This window comes from Mustela putorius, unplaced genomic scaffold (assembly GCF_011764305.1).
Source record: "Mustela putorius furo isolate JIRA1106 unplaced genomic scaffold, ASM1176430v1.1 tig00000095_pilon_pilon_pilon, whole genome shotgun sequence".
Lineage (NCBI taxonomy): Eukaryota > Metazoa > Chordata > Mammalia > Carnivora > Mustelidae > Mustela > Mustela putorius.
In genome coordinates, this window is record NW_025421280.1 from 40,137,282 (window position 1) to 40,154,589 (window position 17,308).

General features: G+C 66.0%; 1 protein-coding gene across 1 annotated transcript; it reads left to right on the forward strand.

Moving 5' to 3' along the window:
- Positions 1 to 3,009: 3,009 nt before the first annotated feature.
- MKNK2 (MAPK interacting serine/threonine kinase 2) lies at positions 3,010 to 14,252 on the forward strand. The gene is made up of 15 exons (XM_045087381.1): positions 3,010 to 3,139; positions 3,170 to 3,191; positions 3,328 to 3,463; positions 6,635 to 6,722; positions 6,820 to 6,921; positions 7,007 to 7,104; positions 8,932 to 9,011; positions 9,234 to 9,307; positions 9,554 to 9,658; positions 9,766 to 9,821; positions 9,908 to 10,003; positions 10,326 to 10,520; positions 10,903 to 11,067; positions 11,774 to 11,817; positions 12,076 to 14,252. The coding sequence occupies exons 3-15, from the start codon at positions 3,413 to 3,415 to the stop codon at positions 12,314 to 12,316; spliced, it is 1,395 nt and encodes a 464-aa protein (XP_044943316.1). The 5' UTR covers positions 3,010 to 3,139; positions 3,170 to 3,191; positions 3,328 to 3,412; the 3' UTR covers positions 12,317 to 14,252.
- Positions 14,253 to 17,308: the final 3,056 nt, after the last annotated feature.

The window sequence follows — 17,308 nt, forward strand, 5'->3', positions numbered from 1 at the left end:
GGCCGCTGCCTTCGACTCAGGTCATGATCTCAGGGTCCTGGGATCGAGTCCCGCATCGGGCTCTCTGCTCAGCAGGGAGCCTGCTTCTCTCTCTCTCTCTCTGCCTGCCTCTCTGCCTACTTGTGATCTCTGTCTGTCAAATAAATAAATAAAATCTTTAAAAAAAAAAAAAGAACCCTCGGTTGGGGGTGGGGGTCGGCCCTGACCTGCTCAGGGGATGTGTGTGGACTAACTGGGCACCCCGCTATCAGCAACGGACATACACATGTGCGCTCCTCGAGCTGTGCACAGAAGCCCGTGCCCATGTGCCCATCACACACAGCCCCTCCCGTGGGGACAGGCCCTGTGCACACTGCGATCCCCACCCCCGCCAGCTTTCACAGAAGGGTATGCTCCCCTCGTGGTCCCCATCTGCTGTCCCACAGGGCAGGGGGTTACAGGACTCTGCTCACTGGATGGGCAGAAGCAGGGGGTCCCTTGGGGTGTGTGAGCCTGCCCCCCCCCGCAGGAATACCTGGTGAGGCCCGGGGACATTTGTGGTTGTCATCACTGGGGGTGCTGGTGCATCAGGTGGGTGGGGGCCACAGTGCCCAGGATGGCCCCCACAGAGAGTGATCAGCCCCTATGTCACTAGTGCCTAGGGCGGGCCTCTGCGGGAAAGATCCCAGAGGTGGGGCGCCTGGGTGGCTCAGTGGGTTAAAGCCTCTGCCTTCAGCTCGGGTCATGATCCCAGGGTCCTGGGATCGAGCCCCATATTGGGCTCTCTGCTCAGTGGGGAGTCTGCTTCCCTTCCTCTCTCTCTGCCTGCCTTTCAGCCTACTTGTGATCTCTGTCTGTCAAATAAATAAATAAAATCTTAAAAAAAGAAAAAAAAAAAGACCCCAGAGGTAGGGGCCAGCACTCCCGCCCCTTCTTCCCATCTACAGCACGGCGCCCGCGGAGGAAGCAGCTGTGCGGGTGAGGCCGCTTGTCTGAACAGCGCCCAGAGCTGGGGACAAGCCTGCCCCCTCCCCCACCAGCCAGGCTCCAGGATCAGGACCCCAGGACCTGAGCTTGGCTGCCCCTGGGAAGACGGGCCAAGGGCAGGGCTTCGTTCGTGTCTGTTCCCCGAGGTCCGTGTGAATGGCAACCCCCGCAGGTCCGCACGGGAGGGTGAACATGGCTAAACACCCAGCCTGCGGTGTGGACCTTCTTCACTGCTGTGGATTGAATCGCAGTCCCCGGGACCCAACCCTTGGAACCTGTGAATGTGGCATCTGGACAGAGGGCCTTAATGAATATTAAGATGAGGTTGTATGGGAAGGGTGAGGGCAGAGTTGCCAAGCAGACAGCTGCCTGAAGGCGGGGGCGGGGACCCGGGCAAGGCCTCTGGGGGCCTAGGGACTGTGGCACTCTCGAGGACTGCCAGCCGCCCGGATGCCCGGGAAGCCGGGAGAAGCAGGAAGGATCCTCCCTGGGAACCTTCCGGGAGGGTGTGGCCCCGCCTCGACCTTGATTTCAGACTCCTGGTCTCCAGAATCGGACAGCAGAAATTTCTGCTGTTTGAAGTCTCCTGGTGTGTGAGAAGTTAACACCCTTCAACCCCTGTACACGCAGACACAGACACACACCCCTTTGCACACACATGTGCAAACACACTCAAACACACCCAGTCTTTTCAGCTGTATTCAGGAAGCACTTGCCGTGTCCCAGGCCCTGTGTTGGGCTCTAGACGGCCCATGGACAAATCTGTGCTGTCCTGGAGTTGAGCTTCTGAGGAAGGACAGTGGCCCTTCCATACCCACCTGACCCAGCAGGGCACAGAGAGAGGGCCCTGGCCTGAGGGCAGGGGTGGGAGGGAACAGCTGGCAGAGGAGGGAGGAAGAATGAGGCGACTTCTCCCAGGCAAGCAGGTCTGACCGCCCCACCCCAGGCACCTGGAGACCACACACACACACACACACACACACACACACGCGCACGGGGCGGAGATGGGGTGGGGGGCTACTGCTGGCTGAGGTCAGGTGTGGTCTTGGCAGGGGGCACATAGAGGCTGCCCCATTAGAAGGGGACCATTCAGCTTCACGTCAGTGGGGCCTGGCTGGGGAGGCAGAAAGCCTCTAGTCCGACAAGCAGCGTGGAGGGCTGCGAGGTTGGTCCAGCCCACAAACACGCACTTCCGTGTGCCCAGGGTACGGAGAGTCTTTGGGGACAGGGAGCTGGCCTAGCTCAGGAAGGACTGATTCTACCCAAGTCCCGGTCAGGGCGGGGGTTGGGGGGCAACAAAAAACCGCCCGTCCTGGCTGCCCCCACCCTTTGGGCTCTTTCTTAGTTCTGGGCCCCTGCTCTCTCTGAAACGTTCCTTTGCAGGACTGAGGGAAGGTCTTTCATAGATCTCAGCCCCCATCCCAGTGGTTCCCTTTCTCGGCCAACTACAGGGCAACCCACTGGGGGGCTCCCTGGAGGAGGCAGCTGGGGCTCAAAGCCTTTTGGGGTGCACCAGCAGGACAGCCAGATCCAGAATCAGGGAGAGGCACCAGGGGGTCATGGCAGCTTGTGGGATCAATCAAGACAGAGCCACAGCACGTTCTGGCATTGGAAAGCTGCAAGAGAGAGCCATGTATTTGTTCTAGGAAAGGGAAGTCGCCCAAAGCAGTCCGTGTATCCCAAGCCCTGGCCGGCTTCCTGGGGGTAGGGCCACAGCGCAGAGCGCGGCTCCAGCTCGGCGCCAGGGACCCACGGGCCTTCCAGGGCCGCAGGCAGCCCCTCCACCACCCACACCCCTGCCGGCAACGGTCAGCAACCCTCCCGGATCCTTCCCCCGAAGCCCCGCGCACCTCACCGCGCAGGCGCGCGGACACCCTCACGGCCCGAGTGCGCAGCCGCCCTGGGCCCGAAGGGCCCTCCGGCCCCGCCCCGGCCGAGCGCGTGTGGGAGGGGCGGGCGGGGGCGGGGCATGCGTGTGGGGCGGGGCGAAGCCTGGCCTATAAAGGCGGCGGCGGGGCGGCGCGCCCGGCTCCTCTCAGCGGCGGCGGCGGCTGCGGCCCAGGCGGAGGAGTCCGCGGTGGTGGCGGCGGTGGCGGCGCTGTTCCCCGCGCGGTCCGCGCAGCGGGCTCCGGGCTGCGTGTCTCGGGCGGCGGCGGCGGCGGCGGCAGTCCGACCCCGAGCCCGACCCCGACCCCGACCCCGGCCCCGGCCCGAGCCCGACCCCGGTGAGTGCGGCCCAGCGACCCTGGCCCGGCCCCGACCGGGTCTCGGGGATCGGGCCCCGCGGAGCGTCGGCGGCCCGGGCTCCCGGCGCTCTGGCCGCAGCCACTCACGCTCTCCTTTGTCTGCTCCCGCCTGCAGGGTCCCTTCCCCGGCCGCCCCCCGCCCACGGGCCGCCCCCCCGGGCCCGCCGTCCCCTCCCCCGCTGGCGGGGCCCGGACAGAAGATGGTGCAGAAGAAAACAGCCGAACTTCAGGGCTTCCACCGTTCGTTCAAGGTGAGGGCCGGGGGGCTTGGGGTCGCCTGGGGCTGGACCGGTCCAGTGGCCGGTGGGGGGCGCGTAGCCCCCCCCCAGGATCCCCCCAACTCCGGGGCTCGTGCCTGCCCTTCGCCCTGCGTCTGGGGCTGCCCCAACCGGGTGTGCACTGGTGGTGGGGGGCGGTCAGTGGGCCACAGGCCAGGCCCCAGCACCTTGGGGACTGTGGGGTGTTTCCTCCAAGAAGCCCAAGTGGGGCCGGGGCCGCAGCCTAGGGGCACCTGGCTGTTTGTCCCCTGCAAACCCCAGCCAGGGAGCCCAGCAGGCCGCAGTCCAGCTGTCTGCGCCCTCAGCCTGTGGGTCTGTGGGGTGTTTCCTCCAGGGATCTGAGGTGGGGCTGCAGGTCCCCAAAAGCCCTCCTAGGTGGTCTGCCGAACGGGGGAGCGGATTGGCTGCCCCCCCCAGCCCTGCCCCTCCCAGACACTCCAGGCCCAAGTGCTATTTCCTGTGGGAACGGGAAGTTTCTGCGGTGGCCCCCGCGGCTGCCGCCGAGTCCTGGTCTCCGATGAGCAAGTCTGGGGAGGGGGGGCGGGCAGGTGCTGGGCTGGGGCCCCGCAGGGCTGGCTCAGGGGACGCAGTGATGTCAACGGCCGCCCCACCCCGCCAGCCGCGTTATGTAATGGCTTCCCTGGGCCTCCTTGGGCAGGGACCTGTTGCCCTGTAAAGAAGGCAGGACCTGGGCGTGTGTGCAGGCGTGCGCACGCATGTGTGTGTGTGTGTGTGTGTGTGTACACAGGCGCACGGCGCACCGGGGTGGGAGGAGCGAGCTGAGACTGTTTGGGTTAGAACTCCCAGGCCTGTCCAGCCAGCATCTCGGGCCAGCGTGCCCCACCCCTGCCCACACGCCTGTCATCTGTGCACTTACCCCCCACACCCCAGGGCAGCAATAGCCTTGGCACATCCAGGTGTCCGGGGCTGGGCTGAAGTTGGGGGGGTGGACCTGAGATAGCACTGGCAGTGGTCTGTCCCCTCCTGGTGTTGGCCAGTAGCTGAGACAGGGTCCATGTGAGGGGCCCGCACCGCAGCCAAAGCAAACTCGAACTTTCCGGATGGTTCCAGCTGCCTCCTGCCAAGGCCTGCTGACTGGAGGCCTGAGGCTGGCCTGAGGCCCGCCCACGGCCCAGTCCGCCCACATCGCTTCGCCCAGGTGGGACGACCGACCGGGAGTGCGGAGGGGGTGGGAGGAGCACTGGACACTGGACGGGGAGCCTCCGCTCCGAGGTGTCCCTCCCAGCTACTCTAGGATTGTCCCGGCACGCTAAGGTTGCTCTCTTGGGCTGGGGCCAGCTCCCTCCCCCTCACTGTCCAGCAGCAGCTCAGCAGGGACAGGCTTCTGGCAGCCATCTCCCAACACACTTCCCCCATTGTAAGCTGGGAAATCGGAGACCCGGAAAGAGCAGGGGTTTGGCCTGGGTCCCCCCAGCACACAGTGATGAGGACAGGGGGCGGCCTGGTCACTCTTGCGGTCTCCATGTAAGAGGCCGGGACAGGCGTCTGAGGGCGGCGAGGGGACCCAGGAGGCACCTCGGGGCCCCGCGCCGTCCCTCCGTGTCCCCTACAGATGTCTGTCGGGCCTGGGGCTGAGGTCACTGGCCCAAGGTGAGGTGGCTGGCGGGTGACGGTGTTGGCTGCTGAGTGGGGGCCTCTTGTCTTATCGCCCCTTCATGGGGTTACCTGGAGCCCCTCCTTCCCGGTGCGAGGAGTAACCTGGCGCCTGGGGCGGAGTCTTACGGTGAGCTGATTGCTGGCGCTCCAGCCTGCTGTCCGCCTGCCTCCCCACAGGGGCCGGAGCCCTCAGCGGGCCGGGCTGGGCCAGCGGACGAGCCCTGAGCAGGCTGGCAGGAGGTCTCCCCGCTCCCCACTCCCCTGCCGGCCCGGGCCTCCTCGCAACTATCTGCAGGGCGGGCGGGGAGGCTGCGGGGGCCCCTGCGCGTTCTGCAGCCGCTCCCGCTGACCTCCGCCTCCCCCCTCTGCTGCCGGCCTGGCTTCCGGGCGTCCTGTCTGTAGGAATCTGGCCCAGCTCCGGGCCCCTCGGGGTCTCTCTAGGGCTTCCCTGGACTTTCTTCTCTGCATGACCCACCAGCCAGATAATGGCCCCACTTGTCAGGAGGCCCAGGGAGGGCCAGTGGCCGGGCCCGGGTCACCCAGCAGCAGCAGCAGTAGCGTGCAGCAGAGGCGCCCCCATGCCCACCCGAGGCCCCAGCCGCCTAGACTGCTGGCGAGCGGGGAGCTGAGTTAGAGGCAGCTCCTGAGGGAACCTGGCTGTGCCTCAGCCTCCAAGGCCGCACACCTCATGCCCGGGGCTGTCTGTCCTCAGCCTGGACCGTGTGCTCTGCAGAGAGTGGTTCCAGCCGTCCTGTGGGGCATACGGGACCAACCCCCAGGCGCCTTCCTTCCCCAGTCATGGGGGCTGGTGGGCAGCCTCGAGTGGGCCTCTCTGTCACGGGGCCACTCTCGTGGCTGGGCGCGGGGGCCTGTGAGGGGCTCTGTCCGGGGGTGAAACAGGATGGTGCCGGCTGTGGCCTGGGCAGGGCCAGGCTGAGGGTGGCCGGGGTTGACACTCTCTCCCGAGGCCTTGGAGGCCCATTTTGTGAGCCTGCAGAGTCTGGGGGAGTGACCCTGTGGGACCGGTGACAGTGGAGCCACAGAGGGAGCAGTATGTGGCCAGGAGGGCAGTGGCTGCCCGTTCAGCAGAGGGAAACTGAGACCGGAAAGACCAGGGCCTTGCGTGGGAGGCCGTGGGAAAGCGGCGGGGCCGCCCCTGCTGGGAAGCCCGCCTGGAAGCCGGTGACTCGGCCCCTCCCACGGACGGCCTTGCTGCCTCTGATCCCGGGCAGCGCCGGGGGCCAGCCGGGCTACGGAGCTCGTCCCCATTCTGCAGCGGTGAACAACCAAGGTGTGAGGCGCGGCCTGGGCACCACGGTGACTCACGCCCAGCCCTCTGCCCGCGCACGGGCCCTCCCCACACCGCACCTTCCTGGACGCCCCAAGGGCCCTGGGCTCGGTGGTGGGGGGAGTGGAGACCATTTCCTCACAGTCCGGGAAAGTCAGGCTTTGTTCCCCTTGAATGTGGACACAGGGTGGGCCGCTCTGGGCGGGGCCTGAGTGCTCTCGCCTCTCCTGCTCCTACAGGGGCAGAATCCTTTTGAGCTGGCCTTCTCCTTAGACCAGACCCGTCACGGGGAGACCGATTTCAGCCTGGAGCGCCCTGCCCGCCCTGGTGAGGCCCCGAGAGGGAGGGGGGCTTCCCCGGGAGCCGCGGGGGGGCCGCTGCCTACTGGGCAGGGTGGGCCTCACCTCCGGGTCTCCCAGTACAGATATGCCCGCGAGCCAGCCCATCGACATCCCGGACGCCAAGAAGAGGGGCAAGAAGAAGAAGCGGTGCCGGGCCACCGACAGCTTCTCGGGCAGGTTCGAGGGTGAGTGGGCGCCAGCGGGGGCGGGGCGGGGAGCGAGATGGGGGCCGGCCTGGGGCAGTTCTCACGACCCCCTCCCGCTCCATAGACGTCTACCAGCTACAGGAGGACGTGCTCGGGGAGGGCGCCCACGCCCGAGTGCAGACCTGTGTCAACCTCATCACTAACCAGGAGTACGCGGTCAAGGTGAGCGCCAGCGCCGGGGCGGCCCCCACCCCTCTGCCCGCAGCGCCTGGGATCTGGCACCGGCGGAGGGTGGCGGGAGGAGGGAGCTGGCGTTCGAGCCCCTGGGCCAGCAGCTGGGGAAACTAGTGTCTAAAAATGGCCTTAGGGCCAGTGAGTCAGGCCACCCCTGGGAATCTAGGTCCGACTGGCCTGAGCCCCCAAGGCTGGGCAGGAAGTGACCACGAGCACCAGCTCCCTACTAGGTGGCTGGGGGCTTCGGTCAGAGCTGGCTCTTGTCTGCTGGGTCCCTCGTGCCATTCCTCAGGAGTGACAAGTGGCTCTTCACGCTGGTCACAAAGATGAAAAGGCCACGCTTTACTTGGGGCCCGAGGAGGCTTAACATATGGGGAAACCAGGGCAGGCCCAGAAGGACCTCTTGGGTGTTCCCGGGTGGCCCCTGACCCACGGTGTGGCCAGGTGGTCTGGAAAACTTGTGTTCCTTGGCCAGGTAGTGTGACCCTGTGTTCTGAGAATCTTTCCAGTGATCCGTGGTGACCCTGCCTCTGGGTGGGGTGGGGTCTGAGGAGGCTGGCGGCCCAGGACAGGGGACCAGGCGCCGCGGGCACTGGATGGTTTGCCTCCAGCACTTGCTGCACTGGGGGCTTTCCTGCTCGGGACCCTGCCGGGCAGCCTGGCTCCCTATCCCTGTTGGGCACTGCGGCTTTCTCACGCTGCTGTGTGGGCCTCCCGTAAATGCGGGGCTCACGTTTTCCTCCACGAAGGCAGGTCCTAGCCAGACTGCCCAGAGCTCCTCCAGAGGAGGTGGCTGCTGGCGCTGTGTCAGGAGGCCCTGGAATCTGGTGGCTCTGCCTCTCGGCACAGGTGCTTGTCACCAGACAGGTGGCACAGGGCACGGGCTGGGCCCTGGCAGCAAGTGGCCATCACGCCTGCCTGCTGCAAGAATGAGCTGGGGGGGACACACCGTGTTCCTCCCCCACCAGGCAGGTGTGCCGGACGGGGAACTCTGGGCCGGGGGGTGACCTCACCTGCCTCACTGGCCCAGGGAGAGGGGGCCAGAGATCCAGCCTGGGGAGAGGTCCCCAGTGGGGGCCAGGGCTACCCAGAAAGAGCCAGCAGACACCTTCTGTCCCCGCTTCTGGGAGCGAAGATGGCTGGGGCACCCTCCGGTTCTCAGAGCTCCTGGGTGCCTGAGGGGATTGGGGGCAGAAGCTGGCTTCTTGAGGCTGAGTCCCAGGGGACTGTGCCTGCTCGTTGGCAGGAGGGCCCATCTGGGCGGCCTGGGGGACCCCAGGCAGCTGCCCAGACAGTCGTGAAACCGGAGGTGAGACTTGGCACTGAGGCAGGCAGGGACAGCATGGCCGGTGGCCAGGCACCCCAAGGCCCCTCCAGTCTCCTGGGTGGGTTGGGAGCCCACTCAGTGGCCACCCAGTGTCCTAGTCAGGGAGGGGAGGCTGCCCAGTTCCAGGGACCTTGACACCCTGAAGGGGCATTCCGTAGGAGTCCCAGACCCCAGACATGCCCCCGAGGCCTGCGGGGTCAGGAGTGGAGAAGGCGCAGCTCAACTCTTCTCTCTCTGGCTTGCTTGTTTCTCTCCTGGTGCCACTTGGGAAACATGTTGTCCCTCCCTCCCCCCAAGCTGTGGTGACGCCATAGTTCTGACTACGGGCGAATTCTGGGCCCCAGAAGAACTCAGTTTTTTAGAACTTAAGATTTAAGAGCTAACGGGGTCCTAGGCATGGCACAGGGTGAATTTTGGGTAGGGGCCCTGTGGGCCTTGGAGGGTCTGGCTGACGCAGCTGCTCTGGCTCCTGCCCCTCCCCCTTCCAGATCATCGAGAAGCAGCCGGGCCACATTCGGAGTCGGGTTTTCCGGGAGGTGGAGACACTGTACCAGTGCCAGGGACACAGGTAATGTGACCCACCTTGCCACACACTGGGCCCAGAGCCAGCTCTCCGTGGATGAATGGGCCTGAATAGCTCGTCATCCCCAGCAAGCATTTCAGGAGCAGCGTCCAGTGTGTCCCTATAGGCAGGGTCTCCTGGGGGCAGGCAGGGATGGGGAGGGGTCGGTGCACAGGGGCCTCAGGAAGCCTTTCTCCTCTCCTGCCTCTCCAACTCCCTGTGCCCCAGGAATGTTCTAGAGCTGATAGAGTTCTTTGAGGAGGAGGATCGCTTCTACCTGGTGTTTGAGAAGATGCGGGGCGGTACGTGGGGCCGGGAGACCCTTCCCGCTGGGTTGTAATGGGCTGTGGGCTGGGCCACCAGCAGGATTTCTCAGAGCCGCCCCTCCTGTGCATGGCTTGTGGCGTCTGAACTTGCTGTCCAGACTTTGGGCCCCAGGAGGCCAGAGTCAGAGTGTCCCTGTGGGGGGGAGCGGGAGCTGCTGGGCAGTGGCCTGGAGGCGCCCCGGTGACGGTGTGCGCTCTCCCTCCGCTGCGGCCTGGCCCCAGGCTCCATCCTGAGCCACATCCACAAGCGGCGGCACTTCAACGAGCTGGAGGCCAGCGTGGTGGTGCAGGACGTGGCCAGTGCCCTGGACTTCCTGCACAACAAAGGTGTGTGGGGTGGTCCCCGGGGGCGGCCGGCCCGCCTGGCGCCCGCTCCACCTGCCCCGGGACTCCCAGAAAATGCTCCCGCGGACTCGCCCTGGTTCTCTCTGCAGGCATCGCCCACCGGGACCTAAAGCCGGAAAACATCCTGTGTGAGCACCCCAACCAGGTGAGGGCGCTGGGGAGCTGCCCCCTGCGGCCGGGGCAGGGGTGGTGCGGGACCCCCGCCTCAGGGCCTCTGCCCACCCCTCGCAGGTCTCCCCCGTCAAGATCTGCGACTTTGACCTGGGCAGCGGCATCAAACTCAACGGGGACTGCTCCCCAATCTCCACTCCGGAGCTGCTCACCCCGGTGAGCCACGGGCGCGCCCAGACCCGCTCCGGGGCTGCGGTTGCATAACCTCGAGGTGCTGCGGGCCCAGCGCCGCTGAGCTGGGGCTTTTTGCCTAGCAACAGCCGCTGATTGGCCCCGCGGAAGAGGGCGGGGCGGGGCTGGCTCCCGGCTGCTGATTGGGTGGTGGGGCGGGCCGAGCACCTGCCACCTGTTGATTGGGTGGAGGGGCGGGGTGGGCATCCTAGCCCGCCTCTGATTGGCCAGGCTGGGGGCGGGGCGGGGCGTTGGGCGCCGCCGCCCATCCCCCTCGCGGGCTCCTGACGCCCGGTCCCGCCCGCAGTGCGGCTCGGCGGAGTACATGGCCCCCGAGGTGGTGGAGGCCTTCAGTGAGGAAGCCAGCATCTACGACAAGCGCTGCGACCTCTGGAGCCTGGGGGTCATCCTCTACATCCTGCTCAGCGGCTACCCGCCCTTCGTGGGCCACTGCGGCAGCGACTGCGGCTGGGACCGCGGCGAGGCCTGCCCAGCCTGCCAGGTGCGCGGGGGTCCCGCAGCCGCCCCCTGCGCCCCGTGTGCCCCGCAGCCGCCCCCTGCGCCCCGTGGGGGCCCCACACCCGCCCCCTGCGCCCCGCAGCCGCCCCCTGCGCCCCGTGCGCCCCGCAGCCGCCTCCTGCGCCCCGTGGGGGCCCCACACCCGCCCCCTGCGCCCCGCAGCCGCCCCCTGAGCCCCGTGCGCCCCGCACCTGCCCCCTGCGCCCCGCGGGGGCCCCGCACCCGCCACACCCCTCGGCGTGTCCGGATCGTGGGTTAGGCCGGCTGGTGTCCGGGGTGCCCCTGGCCGAGCTCAGCACTAAGCCGGCGAGCCCAACTCGGGTCCCGGCAGCCGACCCTTCGCTCCCTTGGCCCCTGCCCCACAGAACATGCTGTTTGAGAGCATCCAGGAGGGCAAGTACGAGTTTCCCGAGAAGGACTGGGCCCACATCTCCTTCGCTGCCAAAGACCTCATCTCAAAGCTGCTTGTCCGCGACGCCAAGCAGAGGCTGAGCGCCGCCCAGGTTCTGCAGCACCCTTGGGTGCAGGGGGTGAGTGGGCCCCACGGGGGCCTCCTGTTCCACACGGCCTCTGGGGGCCTGGGGAGTGACTTGGGGTGAGTGTCCGGGAGTCTTGGGGAGCCGCAGTGGCTCCTGCCCACCACGTGGGTCCGGGGCTCTGTCCCGTGTCTGGGCCGGGCACAGCACAGAGATGGAGCGGTTGCTGCCAGCTAGGGCTTGGGATTGCCGGTGCCACTCGGTGAAATGCTGGGCCTCGTGCCCCAGAAGCACCAGGGCCCTCTTCTGGTCGGGCAGGACCCAGGTCTCTGGCAGAGCCTGCCAGCCCCCAGCTCAGCTCCCTGTCCCCACCCAGCTGGGGAGAGCCTGCTGGTTTTCTGGCCCGCAGTCAGCCAGCCTGGCTGCCAGTCCAGGACAAGGAGGGCACAAGGGCAAGGGTCTTAACCAGAAATAGAAGTTGCACTGGGACTCCCCAGGGAGCCAAGCCTGGGGCTCTCATCTCAGGGCTGGCCGCTGGAGAGGCACCCGTGCCCTTCCGGGACGTCAGGAGACCCAGGAGTGGACACGGGAGGGGGCGGGAGCCAGTCCCCTGGGCCACTGCTGGACTTCCGCCCCCTCCCGCTCGCCTTGGCCTGGCTCAGTTCCCGCAGGTGCGCCCCTTGACCCCTGGCCCCAGCCAGCTGGGCGCGGGGGCGCCCCTGGGTGCTGCTCCTGAACCCCGGCCGTCCTGTCCCCACAGTGCGCTCCGGAGAACACTCTGCCCACACCCATGGTCCTGCAGAGGTGAGGCTGTGGGGGGGTCCCGAGGGGGGGCACTGAGTGGGGGTTGGTTAAGGTTGGGCGTTCAAGAAAGACAAGCAGTTCTCTGTAAGTGCGTGGGCTGGGGAGCCGTCTGAGTGCCGCTGGGGACGGTGCCGGTGCCGGTGCCGGTGCCGGCCGGAGCCCCGGTGGGAGGCTGCAGCCCCTCCCCCAGGGTACTGCCCAGGGGATTGGGGCCTGCCTGCAGCCCCCCGCCGACCTCTGCGACCGCCCCCTCCCCAGGAACAGCTGTGCCAAAGAGCTCACCTCGTTCGCCGCGGAGGCCATCGCGGTGAACCGGCAGCTGGCCCAGCGCGAGGAGGACGCGGCGGCGGCGGAGGAGGGCCAGGGCCCGCCGGTGCTCATCCGCGCCATCTCCCGCTGCCTGCAGCTGTCCCCGCCCGCGCAGAGCAAGCTGGCCCAGCGGCGGCAGCGCGCCAGCCTGTCCGCCGCCCCGGTGGTCCTGGTGGGAGACCACGCGTGACCCCTCGCCCCTGTACATAGGTCACTCCCGCCCCTCCCCCCACCGCCCCATCAAATCTGAAGAGGTTTTTTAAGCTGTTTCCAGCCGGTGACCCGCAGGCTGCCCTCTCTGGCTGGGCTCCGAGGCGCTGAGCTCAGCCGGGAGTCTTTTTATGTGAGGTTTTTGCTGTTGGGTTTTTTCTCCTTTTTTCTGCCCACCCCCATGTCTCCCCCCCTTTAAAGGTGTTAAAAGCAAAGCAGGCGCCGGGGAGAGGAGAGGGGAGGCCGCGTGTGGCTGGGCTTGGGGGTCCCTGCTGCCCCGGCCCCAAGGCTCGCCCGTACTGTGAAAGGTCCCCGCCCGCCCGCCCTGCCACGACTCAGGAGAGGAGGCGATCGTCGTCTTCCAGAGCTGGGGGCCCAGGAACGCGCCCCTCCCCAGCCCGCACAGTATTTCAGGGACGGGCCCGCCCCACACCTCCCCCCAGTGACCCAGCAGCTCCTTACCCGTCACCCCAGAGACACCCTGGCGGCTGGGTGGGGCGGGGTTTCTCAGGTCTCCCTTGTGGCGGGAGGGGGCCTGGGTGCGGGCAGGTGGGCTCCACGGCTGCCCGCTGTACCCACCCCCCGCCTCGGACTGACAATCGGGGCTCTCTCAAACCTTGACCTTAAGCTGCAGCCGACCCCGGGTGGGGGGAGCACCCGCTGCCCCCCCAGGATGGCGGTGCCGGAGGAAGTGGGAGGGGCTGGACAGGCGCCCGTCAGCCAACGTGGGGGTTCCAGAGACCCCCACCCTGGGCACCCGAGTGCCCCTTCTCAGGGCTCAGTCTGACCGCGGCCATGTCCCGCCCCCTGTTGCCCTTGGGGTCTGGTGTGGAAGCTCTATCAGCCCCCTTCCTCCGCAGAGCCAGGGCCCGCCCAGGGGTCCTGCTGAAGCTCCTCCACCCCCAAGGGCAGCGTTTCGACCCGCCCACCTTCAGGAAAATGGCCGCTGCTGCCGCGGCATCCTCCGGGGCATCCTCCGGGGCACCAGGAATCACTGTGCCCGCCTCTGCCCACCTTGGCGCTGGGCTCACACGTCGGGTCTGGCAGGCCTGGGGAGACCGATGCCCCTCCTCCTCCTCGGGAAACACTATGCAATACAGGCTCCCCTTCTCTACGCACACGCGCTGCTGCCCGCCGGGGAGGGCCCCCCGCGGTCCCTAGGCCCAGCAGCCTGGCCCGGCGTCTGGCCTGGTCTCCACAGCGGCCCAGGGCCTGGAAAGCCCTCCGGCTTCTAGTTTGTCCTGTTCTGTTAATTTTTCAGACATCAGTTGACTTCCTTCCCTGTTCTCGAATACTTGAATGTTGGGGGGTCTCGTGGGTGGGGGGGCCCAGATGCCGTTTCTGTGGCAGTCTCCCGTGGCTGGTGGGGACTGCCGCCCCTCCAGCCCCCCCGCCCACCCGGATCTGTGGACTGGCCTTTCCAAAGACCTCGGGGCGTGGGAGGCCGCCCCACCCCGTTTCTTGCCCACCAGTGATCCTACATTTTGCAACTGGGGATTCTGCCTTTTTGTAAAAAACAAGCAGGCCCCCACCCGCCACAGGCGCCTTGGCCGTTTTACTCTAGAAAGCCGAGCCGCGAGGAGCTTTGTTCCTTCTTCCCAAAGGTGGGACAGCCACTTCTCTGCCTGCCACATGTCACAGGGACCGTGGGAGCTGAGGGGCTGTCAGAACCGTTACTGTGAATGCGCCTGGCCCCCAGACCACCCCACGCTGGGGGAGGGGAACGGCCACGTTCAATGTTAAGATGTGTAAAAAAGACAAAAAAAAAAAAGTTTTTTTAAAAGTGGGGGGAACACATCCAAGCACTTTAAGCGCCACACCAGGTGAACTGATCCAGCTCATCTTCCGGACACCGACTGTCCATGCCGGAATTTTGTATTGTTTTGTAAGGATTTAATAAAAGTCATAAAAACTTGTGTGTCCTGGTTTCCTGTTTTGTAACAAGTGGCCTCCAACCATTTCTCACCCCTGTTGAGGCTGTGAGTCGGGCTGGGGACAGGTGCAGGGGGCGGGGGGGCTGCTGCTGGTGGGGTGTGCCCTGAGCCATCTTCACGGAGCTGAAGTGGAAGCTGCCGGGCAGCCTGGCCTTGGACCCTGGCCCTCGCCTCCCCACGTCCCCCTCACCAGGCTGCTGCCGGTCTGAGCTTGGGGAGGAGGAAGCGAGAGCTGCTGGCAGTGCCACTGACTTGGAAGGCCACAACCCAACAAAAAGTTGGTTTTTTTTTTTTTTTTAAGATTATATTTATTTATTTGACAGAGATCACAAGCAGGCAGAGAGAGAAAGGGAAGCAGGCTCCCTGCGGAGCAGAGAGCCCGATGCGGGGCTCGATCCTAGGACCCTGAGATCATGACCCGAGCCGAAGGCAGCAGCCCAACCCACTGAGCCACCCAGGCGCCCCAAAAGTTGGGTTTTGAAAAAAGTCCTACAAACCTTCCCAGATTGTTGTTCCGTGCAGGCCTCTGTGCCAGATAGCCCAGGGCTGACTTCGCATCCTGGCGGGGAGGGAGCGGATCAGGGAGGGCTTCCTGGAGGCGGGAGCCAGTGGGGTGGGGGAGGGGCTGTGACGTCTGGCCCCTGAGGGTGTCACCAGCTGCTTCAGCTTCCCCGTCTGACCAGCAGGGATCCGAGGAAGGCGTGAGCAGGTGGCAGGTGCCCAGCCGCCTACGAGCCGTGTGAACTTCTGGGCCATCTGCGTGGGCTCAAGCTCTGTCCCGGGGCCGCAGCGTGACGGTGCCTCGCTCCCGCTGCCGGCCGAGGGACGCTCAGTCGCGTGTGGGGGACACGTGTGTCTGTTCACCGGTCCGTGGTCCTCAGCTTGTCCCCACGTTTTTGGGTGCTGTGAGCTGGGCTGCAGTGAGCAGTCACCTCTGTCCCTGCGTGGACGGACACTGCTGACAGGAGAGGGCACAGGCACACCCGGATGTCATTTTTGGAAGGACCATCTTGTCACTGTGTGGAGTGGGGACACAACCCAAAGGGCCTGGTGAGCTGCAGCCAGCCCAGGGAGGGGTGACAGCCCGGGGCAGGGGGCGCCAGGAGGCCAGAGAGAGAACCAATAGCGACCTGCGTCAGGAGGGGACCCGGGTGCTCCTGGAGTCCCAGGATGTGGCACAGGAGAGAGGGGCACTCTCTGGGCTGGTGACAGGCACAGACCGGGGATCTCCTGGGCAGGAGGGGCGCCGTCCTCCCTGGGAAGGAAGCGAGACTCAGCCAGGAGCACACCGTACCTGGCACGGGAAGGAAAACCCAACCCCCGCCCCCAGCATTTGTCCAGCTGTCCCTAGAGACGTCTCTGGAGACCCCACAGCTACCCTGCTCCCTCCAGGACCCCCGCCCCCACCGCCAAGCGCCCCCTCCATCACCCGGTCCCTCCCCTATCCCTTGCCCAGCCCGGCCTGTGTGTGCGCACCAAGCCCCAAGCCCCGGGGGCCACGTGCCAAGCTCCCGTCCTCCCGGGTGGCACTGAGCCCCGCCTGGCCCCGCCGCTGACCTCTCCCTGTCTCCTCCGCCCCGGCAGGGCCTGCACCAGGGACCACCGGATCTTGCAGCTTCCTCCGGGCGGACCCCGCCCCTCCCACCTCTTCCTCCTCCAGGAGCGGCAAGAAAGTCCGGAGCAGGAGGGACTGGGAGCCTTTCCCAGGCAGGTGATGCCCCGGCCCCGTGTCCACCTGGGTCAACCGAGAGGCTGGCTTGGGGCTCACCCCCTGCGCCGGCGCCGTCCGGCCTTGGGCACCCCGGCTGATGCGGGCAGGCGGGCGCGTGCGGACGGGACCGGGACCAAAGCGCCCTGGAAATCTCGTCTGCGAAGCGGGTCTGCGCCCTGCACCCCCTTGACAAGGCTGGGACCCAAGCTGATGTTTGGGGTGGATGATGGGGAAACGGGCCGGCCTGCGGAAGCCGTATTATCCTCACAATTCTGTCTGCAGAGCTGAGAGTTTTTAAAAATAAATTTTATTAAAAAGTAGTAATAAGGGGCACCTGGGTGGCTCAGGGGGTTAAAGCCTCTGCCTTCAGCTCAGGTCATGATCCCAGAGTCCTGGGATCAAGCCCCACATCGGGCTCTCTGCTCAGCAGGGAGCCTGCTTCCTCCTCTCTCTCTGCCTGCCTCTCTGCCTACCTGTGATCTCCGTCTGTCAAATAAATAAATAAAATCTTTTTAAAAAAAAAGTAGTAATAAAGTAGGGTCTCCTGGGTGGCTTGGTCGGCTGAGCATGTGACTCTTGATTTTGGCTCAGGTCCTGATCTCAGGGGCGTGAGGTGGAGCCCCGGGCAGGGCAGGGGTCCCCCGTCTGCCCCTCCCCCACGCACGTGTGCACCCTTGCTCACTCACACTCAAATAAATAAATTAACAAAGTAGCAACGCACGCACAGACAGCCAGGGGCCCTGTGGGTGTCGGAGCCCGGGCCGGGGCACGATGGCTGAGGTCTCCTCGTCGTCATGGGGCAGCGTTTCCTCTTGCGGTGAGGGAACTTTCTGGAGCGAGACGGCAGCCATGGTTACACAGAACAGTGACTAGCACACGCAGCTGGTGCGTGCTGTGATCTGCGCCTCGATCCGGGCGAAAAGGCGACCAGAGCGTGTCTGTGGAGGAGGCGCCCGTGTTCAGGTAGTGCACAGAGGGCTAATCTATCACCCCAAGGCGGGGGCCGAGGCTGCACAGATGTGCACCGCCCCCCAGGACTGGGGCCTTCCGCAGGGTTTGCTCCTGTCTCTCCCCGTCCCCACGGCAAGCTCTCCCGTAGGCCACGCCAGCCCCAGGCCCTCCTCACGGGTGCTGCCTCCAGAGGGAACGCTTGCCTGTCCCAGGGTCGGACTCAGCCACGAGGGAAGAGTGCTGGGGTCGAGTCAGACGGACATTTCTCTCTGCCCCACGAAGGGTCTGGGATTCGCGGCAACCGCGGGAGGATGCTTCAGGGTTTCTGTGCTGCCCGTTATTTCCCTCGTGTAGACTCAGTTTCCCCACGTGGAGT